We start from the raw sequence: 22,309 nt of genomic DNA on the forward strand, positions 1-22,309 counted from the left end.
GAACAGTCAAGAATAGGAAACACATGTAGCTAACCATGAAAATGACTTTTTTTTGGCTTAAAAATTTACAAGAGGGGAACTACAGGCATCCTCTCTATGCAACTTTGGCTTTGTAGTCTCACTTTAAACTCTCAGATTGCCCAAATTTTGTGAATGCCTGAACAGAATTTTCAAGAGCTAGTAGACTGTATTTCTGCACAGCTACTGAAATGTGTTTCAATACTGGTTTGTTGTTCAAATACCCATTTATAAACATCACTGACCATCTTTCATTATGAAATGTTACAAATTAATATGGCCTTTAAAATTATTGGTGAATCTGTTCTCTCATGGTAATCAGCCACTTCTAAAGCACAAGCTATAGCATCTAATATATAATTCACTTTAGTTGAGGCAATTATGTTGATTGCAAAATCCATCAGAATACACTGGCTCTAAAAATAAGAGTGTAAAAGGCAGTCCATATTTAGCAAATTGAGGTTGTTAATCAGACCCTGTTCCTTGCATATCATTCATCCCCATGGTGAGCATTTTTCAGCACCCTTGTCAGGGAGTGGCAAGGGAAGGTAGGCAAGAATTGAGGTTGGCAACAGTGCAGGCAGGAGCATGAGTAGGATACAGGGCTGGTTAGAGATGTATCTACAACACAAGCCTGTGCCAGGGGGAGTAGCTAGGACTGAGCACAATTCAGTGCTTAGTGAAGCCCCTATATGGGCTCCTCGGTGGAATTACAGCTCCTTGGTGTACTGAGGGCCTGAGCAGGACTTTTGTGGGATAGATAAACAGAGAACTATGCACAGAAATAGAGCTTTAGTTGGAGATCCTTCCTGCAGGTTTCTTGTGAAACTGTAAAACCACTGTCAACAGATGGGATTTGAAAACCAGATACTGTAATTCGCTGAAATTCTGGGAGATCCTGATTCTGTTTGAGAGGGAAATTGATTGACATCCTCAAAGTCTGGCTACTGGACAAGTAGTTACTTCATGTGTGAGTTGGTGCAAAAGAGGAGTGGTGCCTGTGAAAGGTGGGAATATCCATATTTCAAATCTCATTGTTCTAAAAGTTAGAAGAACAAAACCTCGTTACTCTGTATCTTCGATGATCTGGCTGAAAATGAGGGTGATTTTCACATTCTTGCTTTCCAATGTGCTACTGAATTTTTTGCAGGTAAGCCAAATAATATGATAGAGATTATGGACTGGTGAACACAAATTCCTGAGCTGCTGCCAGCTTTTTGTGGCAGTACAGTTAGCTCTTAAATAGAGGCTCAAACATGCACTTTAATAAGGATGCAATTGTTAGCACAGAGCAATAGCAGTAAATTGAGTCAGAGTAGGAATGTCCTCCAGCACTGTTTGCTTCTACACTAGTGGATATGCTGTTCTTCCCACAATAGTAATTCTTCCTTAGGCATATTCTACCTTATTCACAGTGGCACATAGAAACATTTCTGATATAAGGAATCCAAGCCACATGTGTTATAACCATTAGGCTCCTCTGAAGGGGATCTGGATATTTCAGTTTGAAAAAAAGGGTCTGAGGAATTAATATGATTTTTTGGATCTTGGCCAAGTTGTGCTCATAATGAAAACCAAGCATCTTTATATGGACTCTTTACTATGGACTGGAAGCAAAGAGAGTCATTAAAAGAACCCTGCAGGGAAAATAACCTCAGTAGCGTTATATAGTGTAGACACAGTATTAAATTAATAATGTGCCAAGCTAATTCATCTCCTGGTGACCTGGTAGTTGTTTCTCCAGTGTTGAAATCTCTGTTATCTGAAGATACTTTTTTGTTGCAAGCTCTCTTGACAGTCAGCTACCTTTGAAACAAGAATTTTTGTAGGCGGCAGTAGGAAATATAATCCCAAAATTTGCCCACAATGGGACTCAAGGAAGAGCTTAACAAACTAAAAGTGACTGTACTGGGATTATAAGAATGTGGTTTAAAAGTCTTGATCAAGTGTAGGAACAGGGAGCTTTTTTTGTTTCTGTTCAGATGGGATTGAATTGGTCAACAAATTTTGACCCCTGGAATTCTCAGAACTGTCTACACACTTATATAAAGTGTATATTTTTATTGCTAATATTTACATGTAGTTTAGGATTTTTTTTTTTCTTGATCAATGGATTAAGCAATTTTGAAGTAAAAGAAGCTAAATGATAAAGACCATCTTTCTCCTCAAGTATCTCTTACTAGTGTACATTCAGGTTCTGACTTGAATGCAACATAGGTACAGAAGGTCCAAAATTCATCCCCTCACCTTTTTGTTACATTTCAGCATGCATGCCAGTGCATTAGAGTAAGTGTATAATAATGTCACAATGCATGAAAGCTACAGAAAATATCTGTGTGCTGTGTGTGGTGTGGATATGTATCAGTCTTTGTAGATTTTGTAGACACAGAAGCTGCTTTGGAAACAGAGGGTATATGAGGGGCAGGGAATAGAGTAAGAGAACATGACTTCTTATGAGAGTGGAAAGTGAAATATTATGAAAGAAAATAGACCAAATAACAGACACAAAAAGACAAGGGGAAGAAAAGACAAAAACTGCATTAAAATATAGCTTTGTTTTACATCAAGTAACACCTTTAATTGCAGGTAGAAGTGCTTGTAATCAATTCAAATGAAAGAACATTCACTGGAGGGGCTTTGCATGCATTTGCAGGTGTCTTGTCAGGAATAAATATTTCTATGGAATCTTAAATTGTATTTGGGTTGACTACCTTAATGCTCAAAGCTATATCTAAAATGAGCACCTCCTTCTTCCTAGTTAGGAAGAATTAGGTTCCTGTGTGAAGTTATTTCCCAGAAAGGCTTTGCTCCTGTAGTAGATCAGCTGGAAGTCAGGGAGCAGGAGCATTCCTAAGCACAACCAGTAACTATGGGCTCTTTTTGTGACTGTAGAGACAACAGGTAAGTTAGGGTTTTATTACCTCCACTGATCCAAAGATACATCCATCTCACATGAGCAGTGCTCTGAAATGGGTAAATATTGGAAAAATTAAGATTTGTGCTGCAGCCGTCTCACTGGTGGGGGAAGCTGTAAAATATTCAGAGATGTTTGGAAACTATTTGCTACTAAATAAAGTCTACTGAAAATGTACTCCTGCATTTTATTACCAAAGATTCTGCTTTGAATGAAGTGGAGGAAGGATGGGTCTTCTGAAAGCTTTTTGAGTTTGGAAAATAAATAAAAGAATATTTTTTCTCATATGTAAAAATAGGACTTTTCTTATTTTCCATTTTTTGGTCTCACATTATTTTCTCATTTAAGTATTGGTTATAGCAGGCTAATCTGTATGAGACATGAATTTTATCTGGAATTATTTTTAGCTAAAATCTTAGGCTGAAAGTTTGTGTTTTCTAAATATAGAGTGAAAAAAACAAACAACCGTGTATTTATGTCCTTAAAAACCTATTTGACTAATACAGCAGCAGCTTCTGCTAAGATTTTTATGTGTTATGATTTATACACACACTGTTTGAGGTATGTCTTTGCCAATTTTCTTTAATGTCCTGGTTCCCTGGCCATTAAAAAACCCTGACCTCAAGTACCTCATGAATTTTGCACATGATGTCTGTTGCATAAAGCAGATTTTATTATTATTTAATGAACCTCTGTGTCTGATCCACCATTTCAGTTACAATACTGCTAACATTGATCCCATATTTAAAGCTTTCTAGAACAAAGGGAGAAATCAAACCAAAAGAAGCTAGTTTAAACCAGACATGAAGCTTTTTTTCTGATCTGCTGTGTTTGTGAGACAGTAGCAAATTCAGTGTTATTTTATTCTGTTCCAGCTGTTTACCTCTGCAAGCGGACAATGCAAAACAAAGCAAGGCTAGAACTAGCAGACTATGAAGCTGTAAGTACCTGGCAAAAAGTAAATTTCTCTGCTGGGCCTAATGAGCCTGTGAAATAATGTTAAGCATGAGAACTATGGGCATTATGTGTGAAAATCTACTTGTTATCCAGTTCTTCCAGCTTGTGGGTCTAACGCTGCTCAGTAGTCTTAAATAGTGAGAGATGATAGTGAAGGCTAACTGGACAAATGTTGATATTACAGTCCATCTCTAATCTTACTCAGCTCAGTTCCCTGTGCCAGGATCACAAATAACTTCACAAATCCCAGCTACACCATGATTCTTTGGAAGCAGTTGTTCTCTGCATCATTTAAGGTTTGAACGAAGGATCCCTGACAACATTTCCAAAAGCCCTTGATAGATGTAGAAATGTAAATCTCATTCTTTATAAGTGGTGCTGACACTCGAGCCTTTTCCCATCAGCTAGATGAGAAGCAAAGAGGGTCAGACTAGAGACATTCCTACTCCCTGAGAGTTGTGCTGTGCCTCGGGCAAGGTAAGATAATTGGGGCCAGGAAAAGCCTGAAAAAGAGGGAGTTGGATTAGCTGATGAGGATGGCATTTGATAAGGAGAGAGATGTCTTGAATTCCAGCTCTACCCCCAAAAAGGTCCTGAATTTTTCATAAGCATGTCAACATAAAATTCACGGACGGCCCTGTCTCTGTGCTGAAAGCTGTCCAGCTGTGCTGCTGTGACCTGATAGCAGGATAGTCAGCCAGGCCTCAACACACCAGATATTCCAGCCACAGCACCATGCTGACACACTCTATTGTTTCTTCTGGCACAAGCTTGTTTTTCAGCAAACTGCACTGTGGGGTGTGTATAATTTTATACTCACGTGCCTTAGAAAACTCCCCTCCAGTGAACAATGCATGAGAGCATTTTCTGGTATTGACATCTCCAGAAAGTCTGCTCTTCTCTTTCTGTAGTCTTCATTTTCAATGAGTATGGCACAGAGATACATTTGCAATGCATAGAAATATAGTAAAAGCAACACATTTTTTGTTAAGAAGACTGCATACTGCTGTTGTTTAAACTGGGAAGAGATTTAAAAAGCTCTGTTGGAAACAGTGAAAATGTTCCATCATCAATGGAAGAATGAATTTTGAAATAATTTTATAAATTTTCTTCCTGTTGTTATTAATAGGCTGTAGGACAGATACATTTCCTCTACAGTAATGAAGAACTATAAGTCTGCTTTTTTAAAAATGAGGATAGCTGTGAAGGTTTGGCTATACTACCGAAAATGGCAGCCAGCACTGTTCAGTGGAAACCATTTGCATAGATGACTGATGAGGAATTGTCATGTGGATCACCCAGTATGGAGACAACTGCTGTTATCTTTCATTATTACATACTTTCAAAACAAGGATGTTGGTTTGTACTATTTCAAAATTGCAAAGATGGCACACAGTATATACAAATGTTTCAGAAATCCCATGTTCTACTGAAGGATGCATCTACCCTTTTAATCAAAACTAAAATAGTTGATGCATTCAAAAGTATTCCATATCATTGGGTGTCAAGAAAAAAACTTTATATCAGATAGGTAAGGTCCACTTACATTGACATAAATATGATGACTTGTATTACATCTTGTTGAGGGGGAGGTGAAGAGAGGAGGAAAAGTTAAAGCCAGAAGCTATTAAAGAGTAAATAAATTGCAACCTAACCCACTAAAATTGTGATGCATTTTCAGGAGAGTTTGGCCAGGCTACAGCGAGCTTTTGCTCGGAAATGGGAATTTATTTTTATGCAAGCTGAAGCACAAGCAAAGTAAGTTCCTTTGGACACCAACAGTTTTCATTTTGCATGCTTTTGGAAAGGGTGGGAGGAGAAAGTGGTTGGATACATTTTATGTTTAAAATCACTGTCCTCAACACTCTTTCTTTTAAACATCCTATGGCATTGGCAGGGTTGACAAGAAGAGAGACAAGATAGAGAGGAAGATTCTTGACAGCCAGGAGCGAGCATTTTGGGATGTGCACCGTCCAGTGGTGAGTGCTGGGTGGGGCTGCTGGGTCTGTGAGCAGGGCTGCTGATGAATGGCAGCTTCTGTGGAGCTTTGGGGTAGCCTGGGGACAAGTAAAAGAACAGTAGGGAGAGGGGCTGGGCTTGCCTCCCTGTTTTTAGGATATAGAGTTTATATGAGTCTTTATATTGAAGGCTTCAGATGTGTGTGCATCCACTTCATGATTTTTAATGAATAGATGTGTTGTGCCTGGTTTCTTGAATCAGAAGGTACCTGTCTTTGACTATTATAATCTCAAAGGTTTCCTGGGGTATGAGTCACACAACCGAAATTATCAGCATGGCTAAAAATACCCTTAAATAAGTCTATTTTTCTTTTTAGCCTGCTTTTTTGCTTGCTAAGCCTTTTAACTTCATTCTAGTTATGTTTCCAAGCTATTTTCGAAGTACATAAAGGCTTTGAGCTGTGGGAGTCACACACTGTCTAAACAAAATTTGTCTGAGTTCTTTGTCAAAGTCTATCTGAATCAAAACTTTAAAAAATAAAGTTTCTTACATACTCAACTGTATTTGAGTGCTGAAATTGTGAAAAAGAATGTCAATTGTTGCAATAATTCAAATTAAACTGTAGATTTTTTTTTTTGCTTTACTACACAGCAATATTGGTTTCTCTTATCCTGAATTAAGCTTTCCTTTCCTGTTTATGCAGTTTTGTATCATTACCAATGAAATCATATATGAATATATCTTTTGCTCTGACACTGGGGAAAGCTACTTTTAGTGGGGGAAGTAAAAGTAAGTGATGACACGTGTGGAATAGTAGAATGCAATGAGAAAGTTTAAATAAAAAGTAATAAACTTGAACATGGTCAGCTTATGTTTGTGACTGTGGAACTGAAGCGGTCGTAGAAGAAATGGATTTTTAGGTAGGATTTAGAATGTCAGATGGTGAAAATAACTTGATGTGAAAGACTCCAACCACGGGAAATAGATGCAAAAAGACTGGGACATTGTTGTCTAATCACTGACATAAGACAAAGAAGGAGAGCAGAAAGCAATTTTCCATCTGATGTAGATTGGAACTACATAGGCAATAAACACAAAGTATTTGTGGACCTGAGGCCTGTGAAGGTGCAGACAGCTTTTATATTTGCTGCAGAAATTGATCTAAAGGTTTTGAATCTGAGAATGAGATGTTATTTTCAGGCTTGGAAGACATGAATTGTTGAAGCTTCAAGAGAGTAAAAGGGACCAGGACAAGAGGAAATTGAATCTGATTAAGAGCTTTGGCTGAACTGTGGATAAATCTGCCTGGGCCAGCAGATGTTTTTAATCTGGCTGTAAACATACCTAGGAATTATCAGAGGCAAAAGACTGGCTTACAGTCAGCAATGTAGGCTCCTGGCTTTAGAAGATATAAATAGATGAATGGAGAGATTCATACTTTGGCTAAACTGCTCCTCTCAAGACTCATTGAAATAATATTTTTGAAAACACCATTATGAATTTACTGTCACACTAAAAGCCAGAAGCTTCTTTTGAAAAGAGCAAAAGATAAAACAAAGACTGAAAAGAGGATGGTGATGCTAGAGCTAATTACAATTTGTAGTGGATTTTCAAGGCCCCCAAAGGCCTCTCAAAAGCTTACAGAAATACTGCTGCAACTCTGGACAGCTAAATTTTTAAAATAGTTTTTAAAGGTAATGTTTGGATGAGAATCTGTGTATAATGCTTATTTTTATTTGCAGTGTTTCACCTTTTGATAAAAGTTCGGAGGCTAAGGACAGTGACAATATAAAAATCCACCCCAGTGTAAATTTTTTTTTTAAATTGAAAATGAGTTTTGAGGATCAAATGTTTCATTATTTTTGGTTGGTTGGTTGAAGGTGAGTAAATACATATTTTTTCAGGGTATTTTTGCAAGTGTCTTGGACCTTAGTTGCTTTGTTGCTATATTTGTTACCTCCCCAGCTACAGTACTGATACAGAAGATTTACATGTAAAATATAAACTATGAATATTGACTTTGCATTGCATTTCAACTTTAAGTTGATGAAAGGAGCAGATGAGGGAAGCAAGCCATCATTCCTAAAGGACAGTGCAGCAGTGCACTGCAGGAATGGGAGACATGAGAACAGCTGTTTGGCAGTGGAGCCAGGAGAATGGTGATGCAGAAAAAGAGGGTGATTAGCTATCAGAAACATCACTGTGACTCATAGGCTTAAAATAAAGGAAATGTACCAAGGTTTGACATGTAAAGAGGATTTGCCTCAAAAAGCACCATTGTTCCATAGGTGGCTCCAAGTCAAAGGTAACCTGCAGGTCTGACAGAAGTTCTAGAAGATTTATGCCACAGTCTGAGGGACAAATTCTTGAAAGTCATTATGGCTTTTATGTTTTGATTGGCTGGCCTGTAATTTTTTCCTAGGTATACAAACTGAGATGATGCTTGGAGATGAGCCAGAGGAATTGTATTTGGAAAGTTTCATTCAAATAATCATCTATTCCTCAACTTTTCTTCTGAGAGACAGTTAAAAGAGCAGCTTTGTTGTCCCACTCTTCAGTTTTCACTTCAATGTTTATTTAATTGCCATTTCTCTGTGTGAATGTTTTGGGTTTTTTGGGGGGGTTGGGTGATAGTGGGGGTAGTTATGTGTATTTCAGGGTATATGGAGTGCAATCTTGGTCATTTCTGTAAATGCCAATTTCTGTTTTATGTAGAAAGATCTTAGCTTCCAGTTAGAAAGAGTATGGCTGAGTTTCAGCTGTAGATAACTGCAGTCTGCAAAGACATTCCCAAACAAGTTTTAATTTTACTAGTTCAGATACCAGCCACAGTAAAACCATGGAAATTTGTGTCAGGGAAAGCAGTATCTTTGCAGCAAGCCTAGAATAAAGTCCATGCTGTTATTTCTAAGGTAGAGCCAGTGTCTGGCATAGGTCTGAGATTAGTCTTATTCACATATAGTGATGCATTTCTCTTTTAAATGGCAGAGTAAAAATATCTTTAAAACCTTTCTCTTCTTTTCACCTGCCTAGAAAGTGTATTATTTTCATAATTTTGAAACTTCTATTGATAACAGACTGTGGAAAATAGCAAAAATTGGTTAGGAGAGTTAAGGTGTTAGTCAAAAACAATAACAAATCAAGCTAAATGGGGAAGTGAGTTACTTCCAGGAGAAAGAAATTGAGAAGCTGCTTTTGTTCAAAAAGAAATGTCATGCTCCCTATTTAAGTCTTTGAAAGAGAACTTGTTTCGGCTTTCTTGAATTATTATCTCTTTTTAAACCCCATAATCTTACACTTGTTAAAAAGGGACAAACAGGTACAAAAGCAGTAAATCCTCTAAAACAGTCTCAAACCCACGCTAAATACAGTCAGAGCATAGCAGCTGTGGCTTGTTGTAAAATTAACTCTATGTGGTAACAAGCAAGAGGACTGATGTCTTGCTGCTACAAATTATTTACTTTTCTTCCTGAGTTATACATCCATACAATAAAAAAGGCCTTTTGGACACTTGCTGTGATTCAGATTAATTCAGAAGATAATTGGGGAAGTATAGTTTTCATTTGGAAGTCATCTATATACTTTGTAACATAAAAACTTGAGAAACCATTTCATTTTCTCCAGGTCCTCTCTTTGCCTTCAGTCCGTGTTGGTTGTATTACAGTCACATTTATTGGGTTTCTGTGCACTAGTTTTTAAAATGAAGATGGGAAATATACAACAGGTGTGCTAAAAAACTGCATTGGCCTGTGTCCCCCTCCAAAGTTTAAACACTAGCTGTGGTTTAGTCATAGTGTGATTTGATAAAGCATGAGCATGAGTCAAAATGTGAGCCAGTTCTTTCATTCTGCCATTTATGACTTAGGTAAACCCAATCCACAGGATTTCTGTTCCCTTTGCTGTTACTGGTTTTCTGGATTATGGTGATTGTTTTGGCTCTTTGGAAAAAAAAATCATAGAAAATACTGATGAGGGTCAGACTTGATGGCCTTCAAAGTCTCTTCCAAGCTAGATGTTTCTATGATTTTATGAAAAACAGCAGCAGTATTTGTGTGTTAATACAGGACAGTGAAGTATCTGGGGGGAGTATGTCTAGTAAGGACAAGCAGTAATATAATGAGGAGAGTGGATTTATGATATTTCACTGTGTGTAAAATTCAGAAATATGTATTATTTCTGGATTTGGGTGTTCTTTGCCATTGTTTCATAGCATCAAACTAGGAAAACAGTGTTCTTCAAATGTTTTAAACTTTATCACACATCCCACACCTTTTGCTTCTCTCTCTTTTTTTGGACTCTATGTCCATTAATTTAATTTTCTCTGTTTATTTTTTAGTTGTATTTTTTGTGGTCTGAACATGACCCTTGGCATCTGACCTGGCAGGTAACATTACCAGGAACTGAGAGTCAAGCAGTGGATTCTTTTGTATTTTAATGATTATTTCATCTTGTCCTTCAAGATCAGCCTCAGAGACTTGTCAAAACAGTGAATTTAGCTTGGATAAGATGGTGCATGCCTGCATTTCACACTCAGTGCTAGACTTTTCTGGGCCAGTCACTTGTTTAGCCAGAGAACACTTCTTTCTGCTTTTTCATAATGTTTTCAGAAAATCTTTAAACGTCTTCAGAAAGCAAATGTCAATCATACCATCCAACTTCTCTATGGTGATATATATACATAAAATTTTCATGTCTTTTTTGCACCTGTTTGACCATATTCTTACAAGGGAGTTACCTTTACAGCAGACAGGGAATGCAGTCGAGCCAGGAATTGTCATTCTCAGATAATTGCCCTTCTGGTAATGAAATAAAGCCTTGTAAAATGCTTTAATTAAAAAAATGGTTATAATGTTTATGATTGATATTTGCATGTACTTGAGGCACATATTATTAAACCATCTCTAGCTGGCCTGCTAAGTAAGACCTTTGTAGAAGATTTTGTACACTCATTATTTGGCATTTTTATTTAATAATACTTGAGCAAAGGTGGGGCAGATGGGGAAAAAGCAGCTGAATTTCTTGCAACAGTGCAACAAAATGAATTTTTGGAAGTTAAATTTGAGAGGTTACAAGTTGTGAAGTAATTAATTGATGAGATAGTGGAAGGGCACCAAGAAAAATGATATGACAATATGGTTCTGAGTAAGACCCAGTTCTGTGTGAAACTATGAAAGTAACTTGAAAATGTGTAAGGAATATTTTTAAAAGTGCAATGTTTATACACTGATCTTTATATCTGTGGGAATTAAATTTGCTACTTTAATCCAAAGCATTTTGTCAAAGATCTTCTTATAAGTCAAAAGGCATATAATCAATTTCTAAATGTCACCTGTGTTTGCCATCAACATTTTCAGAAATGTGTTAGACTTTTCTGTTGCCACTTATTTTCAAGTGAATAACATAAATTTCTTCTGTATGGAATATGTAAACAGCAGTTTCCTGCCTTTTGATGTAAAAAAATATTGAGAAGGCAATTGTTAACCTAAGTATTGAGCACAGGGGCAACACAACAAAACAGATAAGTTTAACAAGTTTCCTTGTGCAAATAACACAGCCTTAAGTAAAATTAATACTACTGAAACACCACTTGAATAAACACAGTGGATCTAATTTCTATGCACCAATTTCTGGTTCTGAAAACCAATCACTACAAACCTTAGATGGTGTATCTTAAATTAAAACTAGTTAGAAATTAAATCAAATTGCAAAACGAATTAAGGATAGAACTTCAGTGCACTAGTATTTTCTTGGGTAGAGCTTCTGGTTTCATTTCATATGACTTGTCTCAAGAATTAAATTCCTTTTATCCTTTTCTTATGCATTTTGCATATTTTGTAATTCTGTGACACACAGACTACTAAGTTTTTTTTAATCTAATGATCTAATCTTGTTCTCTTAAGGTGAAAGCTCAGCTTTCAACAACGTCTGTCCTTAAACAACCAAGTATGTGAGAGGATCAGTGTAATGGTTCAAGATTTTCTATCTCCAGTGGATGCATTTTATGGTTTCATTTATTAGTATTGGATTCATTGAAAGTTTGTCTGTGTTTCTCTCCTGTTTCAAGCAGGTCTTTTGTTTGCAGAGCCACTGGAATTCCTTGTGTGTCTGATACTAGTCAGGGAAAAGATCTAAACTCTAGTTTGAGAAGACAAATAAGTATAAAATGGAAATTGGTGCAGTGTAAATTTCTTTATTTTGGAAATATGCCAAAAATCTTTGAAATTTTAAGTGATCCTAAAGTGGATACTAAGTGAGACTGCACGTGTCTCAGCTTGAAAATCATCTGAGTTTTACCTTGCTGCAAACAGAATTAAAGTTTGATCAAACAGATTGATCAAATGTCTCTCCTTTATCTGATAATGCTTGAACCTCATTTGTCTTGTCCAAATAAGAGAAACAACTCATAGTTGAACTTTTGTCCATTAATTGCACACCTTTCTGTGTTTTGATTAGGTCCATTGCAGAACAACAGTGGAACTACTGTTACTCCAAATCAGTCCTTGAGTAAAAGATGTATAGATTTTACTAATTGGTCCAATGGCAAGTTCTCTGTCCTCCATGAGAGGCTCTCTACAGTATGTTTAACTTATGCACAAATGCAAAATTCATTATTTCTCCATCAATTTATTTCTAGCATATGACAGGGTTTATTGCTCATTCATTTTAGCTAAACAAATAAGTCTGTAAGTTTTTAATATTTACTTCCGTCCTTTAATGAGTCAAAATGAAATTAGCTATTGAGGGCAAGTATTGAGCATTTAAATTCATTCTTTGCTATCTGCATAATTCTCTACTAAAACCTTCAATAGAAGAGAACATTTAATCCTTACAAAGTTTTTATTAATTCTCATGAATTAAGACAATCCCTTACTTTGAAGGAAGAAGCTCAATAAGATTTTACATTGAACATTCTGTGGCCTGAAATATCAGTCCAATAAATGAATAAGAAAAGATGAAAAGCTTTTATTTACTTAATTAAAAGCCAGTAGGTTTTACATTATTAGCAGCTGATAGCTGGTTTTAGCAGTTAAGTTGTATACAACTAATTTGTTTCCATTATCCTACTTGACTGTGAATCACTATTTTCAGGTATATTTGCAGCATTGAATGTTTTAAAAATAGATTTGTATTAGGAAATATGAACAAATTTGAGGTTATTCTATGCAAGTCCAGTTCCAAGTTGTATTCACTTACTTCAGTATCACACTGAATCCATACATTGTAATAATTTACTCTATCCTGAGTTCCAAAAAAAGATGGTATTTAGAAGCATAACACATACATAATGAAGAGACTGTAGACACTGAAAATATCTAAAGAGTCAGTAGAACAAGCAGATTTCAATAACTTTGCCCTGATTTTCTGGCAAATTTATGAGGCCTCTAGAAATAAAACCTGAATCATACTTGTACGGAATCTATACTTGAGAATGATCTTGGGAGTTGCTTCCTAAAAATTGTGTTTCATAAGTGGCAATTGAAAGATATAGGTGTATTTCTGAGAGAAGGTAATTTCTAACAGGCAAGAGTCTGTAGGAAAATCTAGTAAAATCATGATCTAATTTTAGGAGTTTGGTCTGGAGTTGCAGAGAGTAGAAGCCTTGATAGGAGCTCTTTTCAAAGTAGTAATCCAATTTACATACTTATTACAATTTACTTATTATCATGGCTGTTGAACTGTATTCCAAATATTAGTTTCTCTGTGTTTGCTTCTTACTAGAACTATAATGCAAGTGGGACCTCCACAAAAGCAGTGTGATTTAACAGCAGGTGTTGGAAATCCAGTCACACTGCTTGTTTATCAGCCACACAACTGAATCAAAAGGGCACAGAGATAGTCGTGCTGACATTAATTGTGCAGAAGCTTGGACTATCCTACTACTACAAGTAGCACATAATATGATAATTTCATATTTTGTACTACTATATGTGTGTATTAAACTCTAAATACTATAACATTATTTAATACTATCATTGAGTAGCTAGACCCATCAAATTTAGTTTAGAGTTTGTAGTTATGGGATTATGCTGCATAATGGAAAAATAAAATCCACCAATATATTGTGCCATAATAATTCAGAATAATATTTTCCTTCTTTCTTCAGATATCTGCTGATTTACTGGGATCCTGTTACTAGAGGGGTTGTCAAGTCCTAGTGTTCACACACTTGATTTCTCAGTTATTTTCACAGAACTGTGAAAATACAAATGGAAATAGTGATTAAAACGCACACTTTTAGGGATGATCATAAAGTTCGCAAGAGTGTTTCAGATCAGGTACACCTAGCTGATTGTAAATTAACCCCATGACTAGGTTCTGAAATTTTAAGTAATAGTATCTATTTTGAACCAAATTGAAGTGGTTCCTGTAGCCCCCTGATCCCTGGTTTGTCTTTGCTGCTGTGGGTGTTATAACAGGGGCTGCTGAGATCTCCCAGAGCAGAGCATAGTCCTGCATATTTGCAGGGTCAGAAGCTATGGCTTCTGGGTTTATTTTTTAGTTGAAGTTCATTGATCTCTAATTATAAAGCAAGGTACATTTTTAAAAAGTGCATTTTCTGAAATTTTTATCTGAATTTGAAATTTTGCTGTCCTTTGAGTGGACTTTAAGATAACAGCCTGACCTGTTGAAAGACCTGACCACTTGTACTCAGTATGTTTGAAATGTTCTTCTGAGACTTTATATTGCATCAGCAAAGTTTTTAATAGTGCAGCTCTTCCAGTGGAAAAGCCTCTTTATTTGTTGACTCTGAAGTGTGTAAAATGAGGTAAAATCCTAGCATACAGTGATAATCATTACCTAAACCTCAACTTTTCCTTATAAGCCTTAGTGGATTCTGCACACTCGAATAACTTCCATCTCAGTGAAATAAAAAATTGGTGTAGTGCAGGAGAACATAGCCTGTGTTTTTCTTTATGAAAGCCTCAGTTTTAGCCATTACTGACAACTTACTCAATATAGGATTTTAATGTCTCCTTTGATGCTAGACTATTTATAAGAAAACACAATCTTTCCCACTTTACTGCATTCAAACTGAGTATTTTTCTAGCTAGTAACTCCTTTGATTTTTTCCAGCTGAGTGCCACTGAATTTTTTTTTCTCATTCCTTTATTTCGTAATCTCCCATCTCTTTTTAAAAATCTTCTCCCCTTGATTTTTAACTATGCACAAGTAAACTGGAATAGAAAAGCTACAAATAAAAAAGAACTCTTCAGTTCTGCTTATCACTCACTGCCTAATTAGCTTCTTTTCTCTACTTTAGAAAGTGATATGAATAGTTACTGTTAAGGATTAGAAGACTCCTAGATAAATGACAGGAATAGCAGCAGTGACAGAAATAGCAGAATAGACTGTTGCAGAATCCAACTCTAACATTTGACACTCAGAAAATATCAGATTTGAAGCTTTCTTTTTTTTTTCTGATCATCTTCTATTTCACTTAATGTAAAAGAAAGATTTGAATCTCTGATTTTTCTTTATGTTTGTGTGTCTGACTTTTTTCCAGTGATAGAGACAACCTGTCATGTTTGTACCCAGGTCCATAATTTGAATTTAAAGTCTTTAAATTTTGAAAGCCTGGATATCTTGAAATTTACTATTTTGCAATTACTTAACAAGCTAGCCCATGCCTGCAAAACAAATAGAAATATCTATTTCACAGTTTATTGACGCTGAAGTGCAATGAAATTGCATAAGGTATGTGAATCAATCTACCTAAATATTTACTGCTTTAATGAACTCTGAATTTATGGGTGTGCATACTGAAATGAGGCAATTATTTTAAATAGCACCTATGTATTTTTAGCTAAAGAGACTGTGAAATTACATTTCCTTAAATCAACCCGAGGCTTGTTTGTATGGGGTGAGCACTCACTGCAGGCTGCTGCAGGGCAGGGGAAGCAGGCACCAGTCTTGTTTCCACTCTGCTGTTGTGGGATGGGGAAGGCAGAGAGATGGATTTCACACCCATGTGAATGCTTGATTGGAGCGTTCTGTGAAGTGGATTATTTGAGTTTCACTGCCTGCAGCTTGTGTAGAGTAGGCTGCACCACAGAAGTGCAGGCTGAGAGGGACCTCTGGAGGTCTTCAGCTTCCTGCTCAAACCAGCGCTGACTTCTAAGGTGAATGAGATTGCCCAGGCACTTGGGTTAAACAAGCTTTGAAAATCACATGGGCACTCCATAACCTCTCCTACTTTGTGTTGTGAAGCATATTTCTTTATAGCTGACTGGAAATTACTTTACTGCAATTTCAGATTACTGTCTCCTTCCCCAGTGCACCTTTGAAAAAGGTCTATCTCTCTAAGCCCCTCTGTAAGCACAAAAAACAGTGGTTAGCTCTCCCCTTTTGCAAACATTAAAAAAGTCTGTTCCTCCACTGGATTTTCCCATTTGAAATACATTTCTTGTGTTGTTTGTGGGGCTCAAAATTAGTCTTGGTATTCCAGAAGTTTCCTTGTGATGGTGAGTAGAAAGAAATAAACACTTTGCCTGCTGCCTAAGCTGTTGCTAATGCAGCTGGGTATGTGGTTTGTCTGCATTGCTGCAAAGAGATCCTGCTGACTCATGTTCAGCTTCTCCTTCAGATCATTTCCTACAGAGCAGCAATACAGACACACGGTTCCCAGCCTATCAGAATGCACAAGCTTATTCCCTCCCACATACAGGGGTATATTTGTCTCAAATACAAGAAAACTTCTGGTTATTTTAGCTTAAGTAGATTCACAGTTAAATTACCATCTTCTTTGAGAAAGAAAAAAAAAAGACATCAAAATTTCAGCTGACCTAAATATAAGTAATAATTTACTCTCTGTTGAGCATTTTGCAGTTTTTAAAATTACATCATGGCAAAGAGATTTTTATACAAAAAGGGCATTAGCAGCTGTTGATTTGGGCTATATGGCCAGGCAATAAAAAGCATACTTGAAGTGTGCAACTTTGTACAGCAAGCAGACTATAAATACTCCATACTCTGCACTGCTTGGATGGAAATGTACCATGGCTCAGGCATGCCATTTAATGTAAATAATTAATTCTTCCAGAGAGTTATTACAGGTTTCCTAAAATTAATACACTGTAGCACTGTTAGAAGGCCTTAATTAATTTGCTCACTGTTGCCACAGTTATCAGGGATAGAACATTAATATCAAGTGGATTTTTTTTTAACTCAGCATACTCTCAGATGGTTGCTTTAAATGCTGGTGACAGCCAGATCAAAGCATGTATGTTCTGCTACCTCCTCTGCTTACAGACAAGGCTTCTTCCTTCTTTTGTGTTTCATAGCAGAATCCTGGTATGCATCCTCCTAGGCAGCATCAGTAGAAAGTGGTGCTGCTTGGGATTCATACTTATGTTATTCATACTCATTGTTATCCAATAATTGAAGTAGGGATTGAAATTCCTCTATGTGTGGGGTTTTGTTTTTTTCTTTCTTTTTTTTTTTAATTTAATATTATTTATCTGTATCCATTTATATTAACAGCAAATTTAGCATGACTGAACTGACCCGTCCTTTGCTGAAAAATTAATACAATGGCATTTGTACTTTGAGATAAATACATGCTAAAAAGTGGATGAAAAAAACTAAGTGAAAGTATCACAGTTTTTCACCCAGATATTTAAAAATTGATTAGGACAAGATTCTCCCCTGGTTATATTCTTGCTGTATGATAATTTCAAGAAGGTCGCAAGGTTTTCCTCTGTGTATGTTGGGGCAAAAAATGTTTTCACACAGAACATTACTCTGAAAGAAAAAAACACACTATTTACACATACAGAAGAGTTCTCAAGTCTTCCAGGAAATCTGTTTGAAAACTATTTACAGTATTAGTATGCAAATTATATACCACACACTAAATGGGATGGCAGCAGAGCACTCTGACATGCATCTCACTATTTGAACCATGGTAGTACAGTTAAAAAAAAACAACGCAAAAAGAAAACACAGCTGGACATAATTGTATTCAAACACATACTTATTATGTTAATGAGGGCATACAAATAGAATTAAATGTTGTCCAGCAAAGGTTTTCCCACAAAGACTGAGTATTTTAGCAAAAGGTTTACATAATGTAACTTTTTGTGTTTATTTTAATTGAAAAGATATTTGATATTTATTCCTAAATATTGAGAGATGAAATTTGGCAGCATCAGGAAAACAATAAAACCTGTCTTGTATCAAGTATAAGTGAATAAATATACTTCAGCTGAGAAGAAAACATAAATTGTGTCCCAAACTACACTAGTTAAATTATGAGAATGGTATTTAAAGAAGTAGTGACATATGACTTAAGCTCCTGTTGTTACCCCAGGTTGTCAAAGTAGCTGATACACCCTTTAGCCACCTCCCCTTCTGCACTGGAGCTTCCTGATGCTTCCCTGCCTCTACCTTCCTGGGGCTGCTCTCCTCTCAGCTTCTTTTCAGTCCCACACCGGTCCAGCTTCTCCCCCCAGCAATTTCACTTCAGTGCCAGGGACTTTAAACAGCCAGGTGTCAGTGAGTGCCCACTGAGCTGTAGGAGGTCAGCACTGGGTCAGGCCTCTCTGCAACCAGCAAAAGCTTTGCCCTTGTTTCATTCCTAAAAGTCTCCCAGAATTTATTGTCTCCTGTGCATCAAGGTGCACAATTCTGGCGTGTAAGTTACCCAGGCAAGTTGTAAGATCTGTCCATACCAATTTACTGCTGGTGGGCTTGAAATATTTAAAAATAAGAGGCATCAGATGAGGTTTATGCCTTTTTTTTTTCTCCCTCTCCATTTTTAGGACATGCTTTTAACAAACCATAACTGAAAACTGAACAAATAACAGTTTGAGCCTTATGTAAAAGTGCCTGCTATTCAAATTATATTCAAAGGCTGTAGATGATGCTAAAGCCCCTGCCTTCTTCACTGCCAGCTGCTGCTGTAATCTTAGAGTAGGTGCACTTGGATTTTTTAAACTTTATATCTCAGTATGCTGCCTAGGAAGCAATAGGGAAAAAGCAAGGGAAATCACTTTCTGCTTTTAAATTGACCATTGTGCAGAAGTTTGTATTTTTCAACCTGTATTTTTCTTTGAGATTTGCAAGTTATTTCTGAGTTCAAAACCTCACATTTTTCTCCATAAGCACAAAGGTTACCGACCCAATTCCAGTATGCCAGATTCAGTCTTAAGAATATTGTCTATTTTTATCATTAGCAATGAGGAACTGTTTCTACTTCAAATATTACATGATGAAATAAACAATAATTTATTACTTAAAAATATAAATTAATTTATTTTTTTTAAACCACCATACTGGATTAAAAAATATCAGTCTGTTGTTTAGAATATTTTCCAGAGGCAAAGTAATATTGCTCTGTTTAACAAGCTATTTTTTTCTTAGCTCTGTAAGTAATTCTTAACTTCTTATATAAGAAATTTTAAAATTTGTCTTTTTAAGTTTACAGTCACATCAAGCATTTTCTGTTATGATAAGAAGACAGAGGTTGTATCATTGCAGTAATAATAAGTCCAGCTTGACTGTTGGCCAAGTAAATTCAATATCTAGCTGCTTCCATTAAAAAGACCTCAACCTATTTTCACTAAAAATCTTCTCCCACTAGAGAGCAGATTTTGTAGTTTCCACTCAGTGTCAAATGTAATCCTTCTAAAATCAATAGATAAAACTCACCTGAGAGCAAAACACTTGTTATTATTTGTTTCCAGCAATGTGTAGAAAACAGATTTACACATAGATTTTGTACTTAGAGGGAAGTGTCAAAAGGAAGATGAATTAGGAGAAACTTGAGTACTTGTGTGCTTTGGGAGGCCACAGAGTTGTGAGAATGAACCACTGAAACCTAAATCTGATGTGTTGTGAGTAATTTTATTTAGACTGTCAGTCTTCTGGTTAGGGTGAAAGCCTGTTTTGTTGTTTTGGTTTTTTTTTTTTTCCTTTCTTTTCTGAAGAAACAAAACCAATTTTGGTACCTTTTTATTATTATTATTTTGTTTTAAAAGAAGATCCTCTTTAAAAATTGACTCAAAACCAGATGCTCCTGATGTGAGCCTGAGGTTCACAGCTGAATATGCAGAATTCTGTTTGTCTCAAGCATGCTCCTTGGAGGGATAGCTAGAATGTAATGAATGGCTTTCTTGGCAAAACCAAAGCAGAAACTGACTTGTTTCCATTATCTTGGCAATTTATTTTATTTCAATTTCATGGTGTGGAATTTATTTTTCAGTCTTGCACACCGAAGAGAAGTAGCTCAGAGAAGTTCCTTCACAGATTTAGCCTTTTGCTTTCCTTTCTCTTTCTTTTAATAGCCTGGCTGTGTAAACACTACTGAAGTGGATATAAAAAAATCTTCAAGAATGAGAAACCCACATAAAACAAGAAAGGTAAGTATGGTTATTATATCAGAAGGAGGAGGTGGAGGAAATTTATAGAATGAATTTCCATAATTTCTTAAAGTGCTTTTTCCTTACAGCTGGAAGGAACAAATGCATGAATGTATGTTAATATTTCATAAGCTCTTAGTTGAATTAGTATTAACAAATTTGCTAATGCTAATTAAATGATATCACATATAATTTTGGAGAAATATAAATAATTTTGAAGATAAAATTCATTTTTACATGCTTTATTCATGTTGTTTAGTAGATTGAATAAAACACATTAAAATGTTTCTGTCAGTAATTAAGGAAAAAAATTAAAATTCAGCATAAATTCTAACAGCAGTTCTTGTCCTGGTCTTAATGAAAAGGGTTCTCTATTTTACAATTATGCCCAAAATGGATGGCTGGAATTTATGGAAGAAATTAGCTCTATCTAAATTAGGTTGTAATTAGAGTGTAACTTCTCTAGGGATGCACAGATGGATTGGCTCCACATTTTTAAATCCTTTGCACCATAACCATGTAGATTGACTCCCCCTTTAAAGTACTTCCTTTGAGGTGCATTTGCATATTGACCCATAGAAAAATATGTTTTAAGAAGGAAAGTAGATTTAGAGAAAGTTTTAGCTTGTCCTATGTTTATGGTAGTGAAAAGTCCAGATTAGTGTAATTTTCCAGACAATAATTGCGATTTTGGAAATCATCCAAATAATCTGTGTGTTAGTGTACATCTCAGGATACTCCATCTACCAGTCATCTCCACTTACTGTAAGAGCATCTCAGTGTCATTCCCCATGTTTACTATGTAGAGATCTAATAAAAGTAGATCCTTTGTTGTGTGGCATTATGGAATTGTGGGAGCTTGGGAGTGTTTATTTTACACACTAATGCAGAAGCATAATTTTATATCAGTACATGGGTTATTATTGCAGGTTTTTTAGGGAAAGATGATTTTGGCTAACTTCTTGAGCAAAATGTACGAAACCATGACAGTTACTGTGAGTGTGTGTAGAAAGCAACCATCATTGTTCCATGTTTTTTTGCATAGTCTGTCTATGGCTTACAAAACGACATTCGAAGTCACAGCCCTACGCACACGCCAGTGCCAGAGACTAAGCCACCCACAGAAGATGAGCTACACCAAGAGGTTTGGAACATAACTTCAAACAGCTACTTTTAAATGAACTTTTTAGGAAATAACTTTAGGTATAAACCCAAAAATTATTAAAACTGGAAGTTATTCAAACATGTATGCATGTATAGGTTCACATTCTTATCTACTGTTAAAACTTTGTTAATCTTTCCTGAGGTGTTAGAGTCTGGAGAAGGTAAATGTCTGAAGAAGTATTAGTTCTCCTCAAAAATCTAAAAAAAAAAAAAAAAAAAACAAGGCTAATTGGATTTTTGTTGATGAACCTTTAGGAAAAATGTTATATTGGGCACATTTTTTGTCTCTGTATGATCTTTTCTCTTTAATGGAAACTTCCACTTATTTTACAGTCACACTGCTGAAATGTTGTTTTAATACAGATATATTTCTTTTCTGTGCCCTAGGATAAATGAAGGTTCAATTACAGACCTAATAAAAAAAGTTATAGAAATAGAATCAAGCAATAAATTACTCATAAAACTCTCTGCCTTCCTTTTTTGCAGATTAAGCACTGGCAAATGCAATTAGACAGACATAGATTAAAAATGTCAAAAGTTGCAGAGAGGTACGTATATTTTTCACATTTTCTATTTTTTTCAATTAGACTGATAACTGTTGGGAAAAATGTCAGTATGAAATAGCTTCAAAGAGCTATTCACAGCAAATAACTCTTCAAAGAGAGATGTGGGAGCTCAGATGCCATAGAAATAACTGGTGTGAGTTTACTTTAAGTAGAGAAGTATGCAATTCTTTTAGTAATAAAAATATTCCAGATATTCCATGATTCATTTCTGATAAACCCAAGTCACTGAAAGGGCCTCTGACCAAGTGATCACAAGTTTCACCTTTCATTGGCAGGGAGGCTAAATGGGAATAGGTCTGGGGTTGTTGTTCTGGTATTTCCAAAGGGCAGTCACTGATGAAGCAAGGGAACTGGCTGGTGTGGAGCTCAGT

The 22,309-nt window shown here is 36.0% G+C and overlaps 1 protein-coding gene across 13 annotated transcripts in view; it reads left to right on the top strand.

The window, feature by feature from the left end:
• Positions 1-22,309, top strand: part of RGS7 (regulator of G protein signaling 7) — a 222,274-nt gene that overhangs the window by 159,894 nt on the left and 40,071 nt on the right. For all 13 annotated transcript variants that reach the window (XM_079333392.1, XM_079333399.1, XM_079333390.1 and 10 more), the window contains exons 7-12: positions 3,808-3,872; positions 5,571-5,647; positions 5,787-5,868; positions 20,134-20,208; positions 21,254-21,352; positions 21,859-21,920. In XM_079333392.1, the coding sequence (XP_079189518.1) occupies positions 3,808-3,872; positions 5,571-5,647; positions 5,787-5,868; positions 20,134-20,208; positions 21,254-21,352; positions 21,859-21,920 (460 nt within the window). The remainder of the gene's footprint in view (positions 1-3,807; positions 3,873-5,570; positions 5,648-5,786; positions 5,869-20,133; positions 20,209-21,253; positions 21,353-21,858; positions 21,921-22,309) is intronic.

The sequence above is a fragment of the Erithacus rubecula genome, assembly GCF_903797595.1.
Source record: "Erithacus rubecula genome assembly, chromosome: 2".
NCBI classification, from domain to species: domain Eukaryota; kingdom Metazoa; phylum Chordata; class Aves; order Passeriformes; family Muscicapidae; genus Erithacus; species Erithacus rubecula.